Source organism: Hibiscus syriacus, unplaced genomic scaffold (genome assembly GCF_006381635.1).
Source record: "Hibiscus syriacus cultivar Baekdansim isolate YM2019G1 unplaced genomic scaffold, ASM638163v2 tig00112491_pilon, whole genome shotgun sequence".
Classification (NCBI taxonomy): domain Eukaryota; kingdom Viridiplantae; phylum Streptophyta; class Magnoliopsida; order Malvales; family Malvaceae; genus Hibiscus; species Hibiscus syriacus.
This window is the reverse complement of record NW_024063344.1, coordinates 2,165,473-2,182,849: the sequence shown is the minus strand read 5'-3', so window position 1 is coordinate 2,182,849 and position 17,377 is coordinate 2,165,473. Positions and strand designations below refer to the sequence as shown.

General features: G+C 35.1%; 1 protein-coding gene and 1 long non-coding RNA gene across 4 annotated transcripts; one reads left to right on the top strand and one right to left on the bottom strand.

Annotated features, from left to right (window-relative positions):
• Positions 1 to 5,956: 5,956 nt before the first annotated feature.
• LOC120180214 (uncharacterized WD repeat-containing protein C2A9.03-like) lies at positions 5,957 to 15,383 on the top strand. Of its 3 annotated transcripts, XM_039185591.1 has the most exons (11): positions 5,958 to 6,128; positions 6,487 to 6,540; positions 6,574 to 6,649; positions 6,769 to 6,936; positions 7,115 to 7,201; positions 13,992 to 14,126; positions 14,222 to 14,332; positions 14,420 to 14,511; positions 14,601 to 14,706; positions 14,798 to 14,884; positions 14,969 to 15,383. In XM_039185591.1, the coding sequence occupies exons 2-11, from the start codon at positions 6,491 to 6,493 to the stop codon at positions 15,380 to 15,382; spliced, it is 1,326 nt and encodes a 441-aa protein (XP_039041522.1). In that variant the 5' UTR covers positions 5,958 to 6,128; positions 6,487 to 6,490; the 3' UTR covers position 15,383. The 3 variants fall into 3 exon arrangements, with proteins under 3 accessions (XP_039041524.1, XP_039041522.1, XP_039041521.1); XM_039185590.1 differs by having other exon boundaries at positions 6,487 to 6,649; XM_039185593.1 differs by lacking the exon at positions 14,798 to 14,884 and having other exon boundaries at positions 5,957 to 6,128; positions 6,487 to 6,649.
• LOC120180215 lies at positions 6,451 to 6,680 on the bottom strand. Its single transcript, XR_005521672.1, has 2 exons — positions 6,571 to 6,680; positions 6,451 to 6,534 (listed from the first exon to the last, which is right to left on the bottom strand). It is a non-coding gene; the product is annotated as an uncharacterized LOC120180215 (long non-coding RNA).
• Positions 15,384 to 17,377: the final 1,994 nt, after the last annotated feature.

The following is a 17,377-nucleotide window of genomic DNA, read 5'->3' as shown; positions in this document are numbered from 1 at the left end:
TTTATTTAGGCCAAGATACTATTTTATGTGTTATATTTTAGGATGTATAGAAACAGGCATATATATAATTTCAGTATGTATAGAAACAGGAATATATAATTTCTCTTTAAAAATAGACATAATTAAAATTAATAGAAGTAATATAATTGGTTTGTCAAAAAAAGAAAAAGAAAAAGAGAAGTAATGTAATTGGATTGTGACATTTTGTCCGAGGGGAGGAATAAGAAGTATTATCTTTGGCGTGTGTTTTTGTTTAATTTAACGTAAGCTTGTTTTTTACTGTTAAAAATATCGAAAATTGGCATTATTTATTAGAAGGCCCCATGAATTTAGCTATAGTTGTCTGTCCCACTTCCGTTATCCATTTATCTGCACTACCAAGTGGCACGTATGTATTCATTAGCCCTCCAGAAGAATCAGAACTTTGCTTTCACTGATGCAACATGACGATGATCTTTTTGCAGAAAGGAAAAAGGACCCCACATCTTTTTATTTTGGGTAAAATACATATTTAGTCTCTTAATTATTGTATTAGTTCTGTTTTAGTCACCTCCTTTTTTTTTCAATATCATATCTATCATTATATTTTTATTTCATTTTGATTACTCATCATTAAAAAATTAATGATAATACTAATATGTCACTATAAAATAATATCACATCATCATTAAAAAAATATTATATTAATGATTTTACTTTTATAATAAATAACGAAAAAATTATAAAAATAATTAAATGACTAAATAACTAAATACATAATTTACCGTTTAATTTTTGTTCCATTTGTTTTTTTGCAATCAAAATCCGCTAGACGTATATATTAAACAATGTACTTTGGGTTAAATAATCATCACACGATCTAATATAATTTAAATTAGCATTAACTATTGGATTGATCATTTATCTTTTATATTTATACAATTGTAGGAACCGTCTTTCGGTTGGGCCCCAGAATTGGGCTTCGACTTGAATGAATTGGGTTTGGAGTCGCCACCGACCATTTTAAAACGAATTTAGGTGGGTCGGACACCATCTTACCCGATCTGCGTTGTACCAGAAACGTGTCGGGTTCGGGAGTCGGTTACGGTCAAGGAAGGATTAGCACCCTTGAACCGCCCTTTCGTACCAATTAATTTGTCGGTTCTCTTAGTTGCGAAAATTTAAAATTTAAATTTAAATTTAAAACATCGATTTGAATAATTACCTTTGATCGATTGAAATTACTACAAAAAAAATATATGTTAGATTAAATAAAATAAAATAAAAATGAATATTAAAGAGAATGGTAAAATGAAAGGTTTGAGGACTGAATAATAATTAAACCTAAATGAGATGGTGACTAAAATGTAAAACAATGTAATATCATAAGGACCTGAATATGATTAGACGCAAAAATTTGGTGGTCAATGTGTAAAAACAAGACATAAATGGAAGGGCTTAAACATGAATAGACCAACACTTTAAGCGATCAATATAAAACATGGTAAGAAATTTAAGGACCTTAACTAAGATTAACCCAAAATTAAATTAAAAGTAATTCTCCTCTCCATATAATCTGCAGAATGCGTGCAAAGCCAAATTAAAAAGGATTTCCCTTTTCCTTTTCTCTCCTTTTATAATGATGTGTTTTTTTTAATTCATAAAAACAAAGAGCTCACCGACAAATGAGAGTGCAAAATCAACAGATCTGATCAAATTTAACGAAAATATAAAGCATTCCAGTGTATTGGATAAATATAAATCTACAAGAAGAGAAAGAAATAAGAGAGGTGAAGCAGGAAAAATAGAAATACAAATCTGTGTCGCTGTTGCTGGACGCTTTTTCAGATCTCGTAAGTCACAGTCCGAAATTGACTCTCTTTTTCTTTTTCGGTTGATTTTTCTTTTCGTTTTTTCAGTATTTTCTCTGGGTTTTGTATTCCGAATCTCTCTAATATTCCCCCTCGAAATGCTTTTGTATTTTCCGTTCGAATGAATATGTTTTTTTGTTCGGTGTTTTGTTCCACCCGTATTTTATCCCCCGAATGCTCTCCTTATTTCGTATGATTTTGCCTCGTAATCTTCTTCTCCCTAGTGTGTGAATTTACATCAATTTATAGGAATGAAATTCCTATTTTTAGACTCGATTGAGTGTTTCACTTTGAGTATAACTAATGCTTGGTGTTCGTTTCTTGCGCCGGATGTTGTGGACACGATCGGGTTGTTGCTGAGGCGCGAGACGTGCGGTCGTGATTCATGTGACGCTGGGGTGATGAGTTTGGGCTCCAAGTCAACTGCTGGTCATCAAACAGATCTACTGCTGGGCTACCTGCTGGACCAATGTTGGTGATGGTTCATCCCTTGTAAAAATATTGGGCTTGAGCCTGTAAAGCAAATGAAAACAAATTTAAATATAAATGCATATATTATATAATATGATTTATAATGTAAATATATTATATAATATTATAATATTAGAGGACGAAATTAGGTGTCTACAACAGTTTTACTCGTTATACTAAAAAAATTGTTAAGTTTCGAGTATTTATGTTATTAATTTATTAAATTTTAATTACTTACGGTACCAATTATTATATTTTAATCATTAAATTATTAATTTTTATCAGTTTAATGACGTAATATGTTAATTAAAAGGGATTAATTTTTAGTTTGCCCCTTGAACTTTAAATAGAATATTGATTTGACCTTAAACTTCTAAAAAGATATCATTTTGACTCCTAAACTTTAGATAAAATATTAATTTGACCCATTAATTCTGCCAAAATCTCCCATCATGGGCAACCACTCATCATTATCATCATATATCAACTCTGGTCGCCATTGTTGTCGACTGTTGAACTCAAAAACTTTCAATTCATTCATTTTTGACTTCCTGAATGTAAATTCGATGTACAATTCTCCGAGAAACACCTTAAACTCGACAAATTCATTTTGGGACTCTTCGAATTCTTTTAAAATTAGTCAATAATAATAATTTTATGATTACTACTTTTAAAAGTTAAGGACATAAAAAATCTAATTCTATATTATAATCAAATGTATTATTTTTTATTTATAATATTATTACGTTATAACTTTCTATTGTTTATAATATTAATTATAAGTTGACATTGAGTGTTGGCACAAGTGGTTTGACTCAAGAATTTGAGTTTGTAAGGCCAAGTTCGAATATTACCGTCGTCACTAGGGTTGTAAATGAGACGAGACAGATCGTGAGATACTCGAGATCGACTTGATCAAGGCTCGATAAATACTCGAATCAAATGGACTCGACTCGAGCTCGACTCGAGTTCTTAACGAGCCAAAACGAGCTACTCAATATTCGACTCGAAAAGCTCGAGAGCATCTTGAAAATATAATATGTTAAGATTTTTTTTAAAAATAAATTATTAATAATATTAATATTTATGTATTGATTTTTTAAAAAATACAGTAAGATTTCATGTATTTAAGGTTCATGATCGAGTTTTAGGATTCAATCGAGTTAAGTTTAAGAATTTTTTTTTACATTTCGAGCTGCTCACGAGCTTCAGTTCAAGATTTCGAGTTCGAGTTGAGCTTGAAAATTTTAAGCTCGCGATTTTTCGAGTCGAGCTTCATTTAAGAGTTTTCGAGTCGAGTCGAGCTCAGTCAGCAATACTCGAGCTCGACTCGGCTCGTTTACACCCCTAGCTGTCACTCTTGTTGGACAAATTGTAAATTTCTATGTAAATCACATTTGAGTCTTAAGTATACCTGATCCTAGGGAGCCACCCCTATCCTAAACTTTTATATATATATATATATATATATATATATATATATATTAAGTTTTAATATTAACATGGACATCGTATCAATCCAATTTAAACCAAGTTAAATTAGGTATTTTATTTTTTGTTGACCCAATTAAATATTTGAAATTGACCTTTCTATTCAAATTCTTACATGAACTTAACCCTTTGATTGAAATTAGTACTTATGTTTTTTGTAACCAATTTAAACCAAAAGCAGGGGAATTTTAGATCATTTATCCAAAGAAGAAAGAGATGGAAAGGACAATTTTAAATTATGGCACCTAAAATTGGTATTGAGATTCAACTCATATCTAAATTTTTAGAACTTTTACTCAGGTACTTGTGTCAATTTTAAAGTTATTTACAGTACCTTTTTTTTTGTACAATTAAGTACATGCACTTAATTTTTGTAGCTCAAATTGATATATGGACTTGAATTCATGGTTTAAATTGATTTTAAAAAATATGAACATTAATTTAAATAAAAAAAAAGCTAAGTTCATATACCAAATTGAATAAAAAATAAAATCAAATATATAATCAGATAAAAGAATCTTTACACACTAAATTAAATATTTGAATCAAGTTGAAGTGCATAATTAAACTAAATGAACTTAAATGGTAATTTGAAACTTGAAACTGAGTGGATATACCGAAATATATATCTACCAAAAGAGATAAGGTGACACCAAATCCAAACTCAACCTCAACCTCGTAAACACTAGAGACCGAAACCATGAAGTGGTTCACGAACGTCACTCCAATGCACGGACTCCACTTTAATTTGACCGACCAAAACAAGTCCATGACGAAAAGGAAAGCGGTGGCCGATTACCCCTTACTAATCAAACCCACCACCGTAGGCTAATCCTATTTCAGTTTGTGCTTAATTTAGCCACGCTTAAAGACGGGAATAATTTCAGGGATTGTTCAGCTGCGGTACCCCGCGTGCTGAAACAAGAGAGGTTCCAAAAGGTTCTGGAGATCGTATTGTGAGCTTAAAACTAGTGGACTGCAGACGGCAGATAGAGAGGTGGGTCCCTAGAGCAATTAGTTAACTTTAATTTAATTAGGACGGTGGGGGAGATGAATTGACTTGCTTTATTTACACTTTACACTTTAATCAAATCAGCTTAACTTGAGTCGATCTTATCCTAATGGCTAATTCAGAACATAAACAACTCCTTTTACTCGAGTCCAGGGCAAATGTCTAAGAAATATTATGGAAAATTTGACAATAAAACACATATATTAGGTAATTAAATTAATATCATAATTAATTTAGTAAGATAAAATTTTAAATCTTTTAAACAAAATTAGAATTCAAATTTCAACTTGTAAATAAAAAAATAAAATTGTACATTTACTGCATAATAAATTTTTACGATATCTTATCTGAATTAAAACATCAATAAATTAAAAATTATTTATAATATATACTTAATAAATATATTTATGAAGGTTAAATAAATTTAATATGACATGCCAAAATAATATAATTATTTTTAGGTTCAGTTGTTTTTGAAACCTTTAAGAAAAACTAATCATATTTTAATATTTTTTTATTTATCTAATATAAATCCATAAAGAAAATTAAAGTGGGAAAAATCGTTCAAGCATTGCCTTTACAGGAGCGGTGGTCAGGATTGGTCAACGTCCAAAAAATGATACTAAGCCGAAAACAAAAACAACCCCCTAAATTCAAGCTAATTGCTACTTATTCCATTTGCAATTTTATATGGGTAAACTACTCAAATGGTCACTAATGTTTTTAATGTTATTTTCAGGCTCTCTAACCGCTGCTAACCACCACCGTCAACGCTGGCAAAGATCGCCGGTAATTACCCGACGGCTGATACTGGACCCCACATGGTACTTTGGATTCCAATATTTATTTGTTTCTATTCCAATATCTAACCGTTCGGGTCCCACAGTCGACGGTCACCCCTATCCTGCTTTTACCCCTCCGCCTTCAGCGACTATAAGTAGCCCCACCGGGAATGCCCGCACTGCTCTTTTTGCAAAAGCCATTAGAACAATCTACCGACTTCCTCCTTCGTTGCCCTTAATTTTCTCTCGCCCTCTTTGTTTTATTCTCTTGTTCTTTGCTTGATCTTTCACTTTTAACGGAACCTATTTTAGACTCTCCACTCGAGCAGTAACACGAGTGTCAGTCGTTGAACTATTTCAGGTTTCTCTTTTCTGTTTCACTGTTTGTTTCCCGGGAAACCGTGTTTATTCCCGTCATTCCTGATCTATTTTTTTGTGTTTCTTTGTTCTTCTCGTTCTTTTGCTGTTAAGCCTGTTACAGTTTTTTGATTCTCTTGACCTCCTGCACATCGTTACATTAAGGTATACTTGTTTTATTCACTTCAGTTTTTAATTTCAATTTTCCTATATATATTTTTGAGTGATTTGCAGCCTACAATGAACCATTGGAGACTCTTTGTAAGATTTTTGTTCTCCAATTTTATTTGCGTTGATTCTTCTTGTTTCTGTCTCTTCGTTGTTTTCACATTATCTTGTACCCAATTTTATCTTAATTATATTTTCTTTTCCAAAAGAACAAAGTTTTGTGAAATTTTATTCTCCAATTCTGTCATTTGAGATATTTTTTTTCTTTTCTGTTTTGGTGATAGTGAGTAATACAGGAGTTGAAGGATGTGTATTTTTTAATCAAAATCTTGTTTAATCTGTTTCTTAACTGTAGCATAATGGAACGCTTTCAAAACGACAATCTTCAATACGTTGTCAATGACTACCATGATGTCAATTATTTCAATAACGACGGTACCTTCGTTGAACCTGAGCCTCAGATAGACACCGCTGAATTTGATTCACTTGACTCCGACTTTGAAGACGATTTTGAATCAGTAAGTTTTTTCCCTTTTTTAAGAAGCTTTCGTTTATGTCGGATTCCTACTATTTAGATTCTAGAATTTGTAATTCAGTTTTCTTAAAAATATATATTTTGTGGTTATTTGGATATCAGAGTAAGCCGAAAACTGATACATCAGCTGAGGAAGCTAGAAATGGAAAAGATATACAAGGAATTCCGTGGGAGAGGCATAGTTTCACTAGAGATAAATACCGCGAGACGAGAGTAAGAGAGTACAAGAACTATGAGAATCTCTCCGGTTCTCGTGAAGGGATGGAAAAGGTCCGTTTCTCTCTCTCTCTTTCTAAATCTAAAGAGTTTTTTTATACACCATTTATAATTTTAGACATGACATATGACCGAGAAGGCTGTTCAATTATCTGCGGCTGTGTCTCAAGGGCTTGGAGACGTTTCCAAAATATTGGTGCCAAATAATTGAATATACATATTTTGTTGACAGGAGTGCTTGCAAGTAGAGAAAGGAAAGACCTTTTATGACTTTCAGTTTAACACAAGGCTCGTCAAATCGACCATTGTTCACTTTCAGGTAGATAATTTGCTCATATTCCCACTTTAAGGCTAATGAATTCAATTTCCTTGTCTTGTCGTTTCCATTCCTTATCTTTATGAGAAGTCTGTTCGAGCAGAATTTGGTCTTTTAAAATGCCATCGAGTCCACCTTGTTTTTAATGCATATTTTCAATTTTAGTTCGTTTTGGACACAACTATTTCCTCCCTTTTATAGGGATTTAGAGGTGTCTGCAGTTTATTAGAGATGTTATGCCTTGAGAGTATTTGAGTTGTAATAATGGGTTGATTAAGAGCTGTTTGCAACTTTCTATGTTCCATATATTTCTCCATCATTGCATCTTTGGTTATGGTGATTAATGTACTTTTCCTTTGTGATTGGTTTGAACTTCAATTATCTGCATGACTAGTCTCATAGCTTTGCAGGTCTTGTTGTCATATTAATGCACTTTATCCATATTTTATTCCATTATAGAAGGTATGGAGTTTACATCTGCATCCTGAGACCTTAGGCTTCAGGGTGATTGTATATATATTGTTTTAAGTGCAAATGTAGTAAAAACAGAAAGAGATGAAAGACATAATTTTCATTCAAGTAAAAACCTGCTTAAATACATCACAAATAACTAATAAGCTGAAACTTCTACCCATGTTTCCATGTACTGCCACTAACATAAAACATGGCAACTACTTAGCTAAAAACAACAACTAAACTTGATTAAGTAAAATGCATAACAAACTCCTAAAAGTTAGGATAAGTTGCAGCCATTAGAGACATTTCCAACACTCCTCCTTGAATCAGTAGCTGAAACTCCTAAAGCTTTTCTCAATGATTCAAACCTGCTCCTTGGAAGAGCCTTAGTAAATATATCAGCCAACTGGTCATTTTTGCTGCAGTAGAGCAAAGAAACTTCACCATTCTTCTGGACTTCTCTAAGAAAATAAAGTTTAATATTGAAGTGTTTGGTCTTTCCATGAAAGACTGGATTATTGGAGATTGCAATGGCAGCTTGGTTATCCACAAACACTTTTGTGCTCCTCCTTTGCTCCAAGCATAAATCATTCAAAATCTTCCTCAACCATAAGGCTTGATTTACAGCTGCTGTAGCAGCTATAAACTTCGCTTCAGCAGTGGATTCAGCCACTATATCTTGCTTCTTTGAACTCCAAGAGAACATTCTTGAACCAATCGTGAAACAATATCCTAAAGTGCTTTTCATGTCATCTAAGGATCCTCCCCAATCACTATCAGAGAATCCATGAAAATTGAATTCTTGACCATGTTTGAACAGGACACCATAGTCAATAGTTCCTTTGACATATCTCAGCAGTCGTTTAGCAGCAATAAAATGTTCTTCACTAGCAGCTTGGGAGGATCTGGCGAGGACACTTACAACATGCAAAATGTCAGGTCTTGTTGTTGTGAGATACATTAGACAGCCTATAAGACTCCGATAGACAACCTCTTCAAGCTTTTTTGCACCATCTTCTATGCAAAGTCTCTATTTTTGATTCATTGGAGTACTTACTGAGTTGCAATTCACCATGTGAAACTTCTTCAAGATCTCTTTAGCATACTTTCTTTGACAAATAAAGACTCCTTGATGATCTTGTCTTACCTCCATCCCAAGAAAATATGCCATGGTTCCCAAGTCTGTCATTTCAAATACTTTCATCATTTCTTCCTTAAAGTTTCGAACCAACACATCATTATTTCCAGTCACCAAGACATCATCTACATAAACGAAAACGATTAAAATATCAACAGTTGAATGCTTGACATATAGTGTTGGCTCACTTGGACTTTTTTCGAAACCAAGACTAAGGAGATGCTCATCGATTCTAGCGTACCATGCCCGTGGAGCCTGCTTTAAGCCGTACAAGGCCTTTTTAAGCAAGTACACCTTATTCACCTCTCCATCCACCTCAAAACCTTCAGGCTGCTCAACATAAATTTCCTCCTGCAAATAACCATTAAGAAAGGCAGATTTCACATCTAGTTGAAATATCTTCCATCCTTTTTGTGTGGCCAATGCAAGAAGCAATCTGACTGTATCAAGTCGAGCAACAGGAGCAAGTCTCTGAAAAATCTACTCCAAACACTTGAGCAAATCTTTTCACTACAAGTCTGGCTTTGTGCTTGTTAATAGAACCATCTGCATTTAACTTGGTTCTAAACACCCACTTTACTCCGATGACCTTCTTGTGACAAGGCCTAGGAACCAACTCCCATGTTTGATTCCCTTCAATCATACGGAACTCCTCTTGCATTGCTGATATCCATCTTGGATCATCCTTAGCTATATAAAAATCTGCCGGTTCTAAAACACCAACATTACACCTTTCATAGATGTCAGAAAGCAATTTAGTTCCCCTAACTAGAGGATCATCAATATTCTCATCCTTAAATGATTCAGTATTAGGAACTAGATTCACTTCATCATCTTCCCAATTCCACTGTTGATCTTCAACAAAATGAACATCTCGACTTATTAGAATATTACCAGTTTTGGGCTAGTAGACTCTATAAGCCTTTGAAGTTGTGCTATAACCAATAAAAATTCCAGAATTTGCCTTTTTATCCAATTTATCTCGTTTCACACTAGGTACATAAGTGAAACAAACACAACCAAAAACTTTAAGATTCTGGATAAAAGGTTTATAACCATACCATGCTTCAAATGGAGTTTTCCCTTGCACTGCCTTCGTGGGAAGCCTATTCAACAGGAACATAGCTGTATTCGCAGCTTCTGCCCAAAACTTCTTCGACAATCCTTTCTCATGTAGCATACACCGTACCATCTCCATTACAGTTCTGTTCTTCCTCTCACTCACTCCATTTTGCTGCGGAGTATACGGAGCAGTGAGTTGGTGCTCAATTCCAGCATCTTCGCAAAATATATTGAACTGTTCTGAGGTGTCTTCCTTGCCATTATCAGATCTTATGACCTGAATTTTGCAGCCACTTTGGTTCTCAACCCAAGCTTTAAATTTCCAAAAAACTCCTGCCACTTCAGACTTGAATTTCAAGAAATAAATCCAACACATTCTACTAAAATCATCAATAAAGAGAATATAATATTTATTTCCCTTTAAAGATAATTCAGGTGTAGCCCCTCCAATATCCGTATGTATTAGTTGTAGCTTTGTTCTAGCCCTGCTCGTTGCATTCGAAAACGGGAGCCTAGTTTGCTTTCCAAATCTGCATGCTTTACAACTTATTAAGTGATCATCCAGAGGAGGAATTCCTCTTGCAAGATTCTTTCTCCTCATATACAATAGAACAATGTGGTTGAAATGCCCTATCCTCTTATGCCAAAGCTCAGTTGTAGTAACCGAACTCATCATAGCAGCCTGCTCTGTCTCCATCATATTTAAAGAGAAGATTTTTCCCTTCATATTGACCTTGAACATGTCAGACCCACTTGAATCTTTTATCGAACACATCCTGTCTTCAAACACAACTTTGTAGCCTATTTCAAGCAGCTGGCCCACACTTAACAGGTTCTGATTAATTTCAGGAACATAAAGAACATCTTGAATTAACTTAGTACCAAGACTACTTTCAATGGCAATAGTACCTTTACCTTTGACAGCAATGAAATCTCCATTTCCAATTCTGACTTGTGACACAACCGCCTTATTAAGCTCTTTGAAAAGCTCAATATCATGTCTTATATGATTGGTGCAGCCGCTATCAATCAGCCAACTCTCATTTGCAATGCTAGTTGCAAAACAAGAAGCAACAAATAGTTGATCCTCCTTTTGCTCGACAACCTGAGCCTCACTTTGCTGATATTTTTCTTTGGACTTGCATATCTTTGCAATGTGTCCCAAGAGTTTGCACTTGTTGCATCTAACATCTGGCCTCCTCCAACATTTGTGAGGTGGGTGACCCTTCTTTCCATAGTGTTGACATGATAGATAGTCTTGCTTATCACTTCCTTCTCCCTTGCTGTAAGCTTGATCGTCTGCACTCTTCTTTCCATTTCTCTTCTTCCCCTTATTATTGTGGCTGATGTGCAACTTTGCAGCAAGAGCTCCTTCAACGGTGCCTTCAAGTCTCATTAGCCTTCTTTGCTCTTGAGCTTGCAAAGTATTTAATAATTATGCCAACGTAATGCTTGACACATCCTTAGAGTTTTCCAACGAAGAAATCGTGGATTCAAATCTTTCTGGAATAGTAACCAAATCTTTTGAACAATCCTAGAATCAGAAAACTCTTTGCCAAGCAATCTTACCTGATTTACAATGCTCAGAAGTCTATCGGAGTATTCTTTGATAGACTCTGATTCCTTCATTCTTTGCATTTCATTCCCTGATCAGATTCAGCACACGCATCCCTTTGATCTTCTCATTGCCTTCGTACTTCATCTTGAGAAAATCCCAGATTTCTTTGGCTGATTTCAAGGTCATAATTCTGGTAAAAACTGTTGCAGAAACAGCGTTGAACAAGCAGGACTTAGCCTTTGATTTTCTTTGCCTCTTCTCCTTGTGGTTCTTTATTGAGCAACCGTTGGATTTGCTGGAAGAGGAGTAATTTCATAATCCTCCTCAACAGCTTCCCAATGGTCGTTTGCTTCCAAATAGGACTCCATTCTAATTGCCCAAATTTGATAGTTTTCACCTTCAAACACTGGAGGTGCTACAGCTGAAAAAGAAATTTCAGATTGCATTTTGTGAAGTTTGGTTTGATGGTAGTCTCTCAATTCTCACACAGGTCCCTAAAGAAGATTCACTCTGGTACCAATTTGTAGTAAAAACAGAAAGATCTGACAGACATAATTTTCATTCAAGTAAGAACCTGCTTAAATACATCACAAATAACTAATAAGCTGAAACTTCTACCCATGTTTCCATGTACTGCCACTAGCATAAAACATGACACCTACTTAGCTAAAAAACAACAAATAAACTTGATCAAGTAAAATGCATAACAAACTCCTAAAACTAGGATAAGTTGCAGCCACTAGAGACATTTCCAACAGCAAATTAGCTCCTTTTATAGATAACTTGGCAGCATCCAACTAATTTCAGAGTGATAAGATTAGGGTAACTGTTGTATTTTGATTTCAATTTGACTTAATCTTTTATTAGTTTCAAGTATTTTTATGTACCCCATCCGAGCCATCAAGATGGGGTTTTTTACTCTAGATGAGCCACGGGTATAGAAATTACCACATGTTTTACATTTGGCTATAATTATCTGAACAAAGTAATAAGTCAGATACATCATACTTTTTAAGAATCTAGGTCTTGGCCCCTTTTGCTTTTCTTCAATCTTAAAGGCATTGGCATATCTTGAGATTATGATCTTCTCTTTGCATTAGTTATGGTTTATTTTTTATTGTATTGTAATTATGTGGGTTGGGAATACATTTTTATGTTGCATGTGAATTATATGGATTTAACCCGTGGCATTTAGGAATTCTTTTTCTCTCTTATTTCAGCCTTTAAAGCAGGTTGGGAGTATTTTAAAGAGGCCTTTGTAGTGATTCCTTTAATTTGAGTATTGTTATATGTCCCACAACTGAAGGGAAATTAATACTTAACTTTCATTTCATCTTACTGGATTGTCTTTAAACCATTAGATGCGTTCATAGTTAACAGAACTGTGTTACTTTGTTGTTGCTTCTGAGGGACCAATCTAATTTGTGGTTCAGTTCCATTTACTTGATTCAGTGTTATGAGATATCAAATGCATGAGTATCCAGTTTGTGTTACTTGATTTTTTGTCCAATATTATTCTTTTGGATGATCTTCATGTCATGTTGAGTCGTCTCTGATTTATTTTTGCATATTCATCCGGTAATCAAGTTTTAGGGAAGTCTTGTGCCGAATTCGAAATTTCAGTTTTCTTGCTGTGAATGAGTTGTGTATTGTATCTTCACCCTTTGGCTTCTGAACCTCAATTGGGGAATACGTGTTTAGTGGAGCTGTATATATCTATGCATTGTCGGCACTGCTTGTGTAGTTTTTGATTGTTGGCTTTTGTTTTTCCTTTCTAGCAGAGGTTTGGAGTGATAGGTGCATTTAAATGACCTCGTTTAGTTTTTTCTGTTGATGCTAGGTAGTATTGTGTTATGTGAGCTAAAAAGGATGAAACTCATGTACTCCATTCATAACTGTATGTAGTATCTATGCATTATGTGCAAAGCAAGAGTCATGTTTATAAATCTTTCCAATTTCTTGTCCTTTCTGTGGCGAAGTTTTAATGCGTTAGTGAATTTATGTGAATTGTTTTCCCTTTTATATGCACTTATGTTCTTTGTTTCTGCACGTTATCCAAGTGCACTCATGGTATATTCACATTTGTGTGCCTTTTCCTTGAGAGATATCTTTAAGGTACATAGTGCGAGTCGTGACAATTTTCCAGGCTGTTTTACCATTCTTAGCCTCAGGGTAATCTTTCCATGATAGTCTCTTGATTTGCGTAGGAAAGTCAATGGTGCTTTGTGTCACCAGGGTGAACTGTGCTATAATAGTAACCTTTTATATTCAACTAATTTTCTATATCTTGTCATTTCTGTTTTTTGTATTGTGTTTTCTTGTATTACCACTACTGTGATTTTCTTTTCTCCAGTCTTCGTTTATAATTTCCATAATGGGTATTTTGAGCGTGGAGTTAGGCATGAATTGTGTATGAGGACATGTAAGGTCAACAAAGGATCATTTGTTATATTTTGGATGGAATCAAATAAACTTGACTCCGATAGAGTGCATTTATGGGTTTATGGGGATAGTAAACTGTAATTGTGACCAAACATATATTTTATGCCCAACTATTTTCAATCTTTCCCCTTGTGCAGCTTAGAAATCTATTATGGGCCACATCAAAGCACGATGTATACCTCATGGAAAATTACTCAGTAATGCATTGGTCACCCTTGCTTCGCAGGGGCGAAGAAGTACTGAATGTGGCTAAGCTAATTGTTCCCAGCCTGGTTAGTGAGGATGACGATGATTAAATTTGAATTTGGCTGATAACTTTGTTCAAAGGGCCTGTTAGTTAAAATTGTTTCTGTTGATATGTTTGTAGAAACATTCTGGATTGCTATCTCAGCAACTCTCTAGAGTTCAGGTTAGCACTATGACAGTTAAAGAGAATTTCATGGTGGCTGGTGGTTTTCAGGGGGAACTTATTTGCAAGGTATGATTTGATTGGACAGGGGTCTGCTGATTTGATATTCTATTTGCAATGTGTTTCATGTTTTTCGTTTCTCTTCTGTTTGATCAGTACTTAAACCAACAGGGGGTGGCATTTTGCACAAAATTAACTACTGATGAAAATGCAATTACCAATGCAGTGGATGTGTACCGAAATCCTAGGTGAGAATTATTGATTCTCTTAGGTATCTTGAACAGTTTTTATGGCACCTTTTTGGAAGACAATGAGCTGAAAACTTATATATTCTCAGTGGTGCAATGAGAGTTATGGCTGCAAACAATGACGCCCAAATCAGAATTTTTGATGCTGAAACTTTTGCAAGCGTTAACCGCTACTCATTTGACTGGTCTGTAAATGTAAGTGCCAGCCTTCAGTAGCCTTCTTTTGTTTTCCTTTGGTCATCCTCGTTATGTACTTATTCCCTATATGATTGTCTGCTCTTTCTAGAATACCTCTGCAAGTCCAGACGGAAAGTTGCTTGCGGTCCTTGGGGATAGTGTGGAGTGCCTGATTGTTGATGCTCAATCTGGCAAAGTAAGTCGCTCTTGCTGAGACTCGACATAGTTCTGGTAGTTGGATTTTAATTGATTCCATGTCTAAATATTTTGTGTAATGCAGGTCACCAGCAGCCTAAAAGGTCATTTGGACTATTCTTTTGCTTCAGCTTGGCACCCTGATGGGCACATTCTGGCAACTGGGAATCAGGACACTAGCTGTAGACTGTGGGACATAAGAAACCTCTCAAAGTGCTTTGCTGTATTGAAGGGAAGGATGGGAGCAATAAGAGGTGTAAAGTTCACATCGGACGGTCGGTTTCTGGCCATGACAGAGCCAGCAGATTTCGTTCATGTTTTCGATACGAAGTCCGGGTATGTTAATTGCCAAGAAATTGATATTTTTGGTGAGATAGCTGGAATATCATTCAGCCCAGATACAGAAGCTCTCTTCGTTGGGGTAGCTGATCGCACTTATGGCAGCTTGTTAGAGTTTAAACGTAGGCGATGTAACCACTATCTAGATTCCATGTTGTAAAGTGCAAGGCCAGTCTGGTACCAGAGGCAAAATATTGAGAATATGTTATAATAATTAATTAAGGGTTTCAAAATTGCCTGGACAATGGTTTGGTTTAGTATATACCTTCTCGGGCGATAGGAGCATCAGGTTCGGTTTAAATTGCTCACGGCCTCGGTAACGTTTCTGTGGTGAATGTTCTTCACTATCAGAAATGAAAACAAAAATTTTGGTTTTGTAAAAGCTTTTGGCAATCGTGTGTGTGTATATATATATATACAGTACATTTGAAATCCTACCCCGCATGCTTTTATATGCACTTATGTTCTTTAATTCCAGTGAGGTAAATCAGAACAATAAAAAAATGAAAAATCCTACCCCACATGATATCTACCCCGCATGCTTTAATTCCTACCCGAACATGATCTCTATCCTGCATGCTAATTTCAAACAAATCCTAACCGCATATTTGTCTAGTTCGCATGCTTTGAACAGAAAATAAAGCAGGAAATAAATCATCATAGGGTTTGGAATGAGGTCTTGGGGTGGGCTCTAATTCCCTGCACTCTCCCGGTTTAGGTTCTAAAAAGGTACTCGAGTTCTCCTTGCCGGTGCCCCCTTGGGCTTGCCAGACCCTTAGTCCTAAGCTCATTACAAGCTTATGTGGACTAAGTTGAACTCGAGAGGAAACATTCACTTATGCCCGCACGGTGAATAAATTCACACGAAGACATAAAGTATATGAATCCCGAAGGTTACTTGCTAGGCTCGCACGGTGAATAAATTCACACGAAGGCGTCGCTTTCACCCCCACTTAAAAGGGTTCGGAGCTCGGGTATAGAGCCAGAGATGGAAACTTTTCAAAAATCTGAAATCATTGAAAAAATGTTAGTACAACTATTTATTTCAAAAATAATCAAAGGTAAATAACTAGAATCGAATAAATAAATTTAAATTTACTATTTTCGCATAAAAAGACAACTGAAAATTAATTCTGGCCTGACTCACTTACCTTCCCCAGCGGAGTCGCCAAGCTGTCGGAACCGTCTTTCGGTTGGGCCCCAGAATTGGGCTTCGACTTGAATGAATTGGGTTTGGAGTCGCCACCGACCATTTTAAAACGAATTTAGGTGGGTCGGACACCATCTTACCTGATCTGCGTTGTACCAGAAACGTGTCGGGTTCAGGAGTCAGTTACGGTCAATGAAGGATTAGCACCCTTGAACCGCCCTTTCGGTACCAATTAATTTGTCGGTTCTCTTAGTTGCGAAAATTTAAAATTTAAATTTAAATTTAAAACATCGATTTGAATAATTACCTTTGATCGATTGAAATTACTACAAAAAAAATATATGTTAGATGAAATAAAATAAAATAAAAAAAAATGAATATTAAAGAGAATGGTAAAATGAAAGGTTTGAGGACTGAATAATAATTAAACCTAAATGAGATGGTGACTAAAATGTAAAACAAGGTAATATCATAAGGACCTGAATATGATTAGACGCAAAAATTTGGTGGTCAATGTGTAAAAACAAGACAGAAATGGAAGGGCTTAAACATGAATAGACCAACACTTTAAGCGATCAATATAAAACATGGTAAGAAATTTAAGGACCTTAACTAAGATTAACCCAAAATTAAATTAAAAGTAATTCTCCTCTCCATATAATCTGCAGAATGCGTGCAAAGCCAAATTAAAAAGGATTTCCCTTTTCTTTTTCTCTCCTTTTATAATGATGGGTTTTCTCTTTTTTTTTATTCATAAAAACAAAGAGCCCACCGACAAATGAGAGTGCAAAATCAACAGATCTGATCAAATTCAACGAAAATATAAAGCATTCCAGTGTATTGGATAAATATAAATCTACAAGAAGAGAAAGAAATAAGAGAGGTGAAGCAGGAAAAATAGAAATACAAATCTTTGTCGCCGTTGTTGGACGCTTTTTCAGATCTCGTAAGTCACAGTCCGAAATTGACTCTCTCTTTTTCTTTTTCGGTTGATTTTTCTTTTCG

Excerpts from the sequence above, each read along its gene's own strand:
- LOC120180214 (XM_039185590.1), top strand. The coding sequence starts at position 6,491 with ATGGAACGCTTTCAAAACGACAATCTTCAATACGTTGTCAATGACTAC. Across the intron at positions 6,937-7,114 it reads CTCGTGAAGGGATGGAAAAG|GAGTGCTTGCAAGTAGAGAA; the intron begins GTCCGTTTCTCT and ends TTTTGTTGACAG. Across the intron at positions 14,333-14,419 it reads AGGGGGAACTTATTTGCAAG|TACTTAAACCAACAGGGGGT; the intron begins GTATGATTTGAT and ends CTGTTTGATCAG.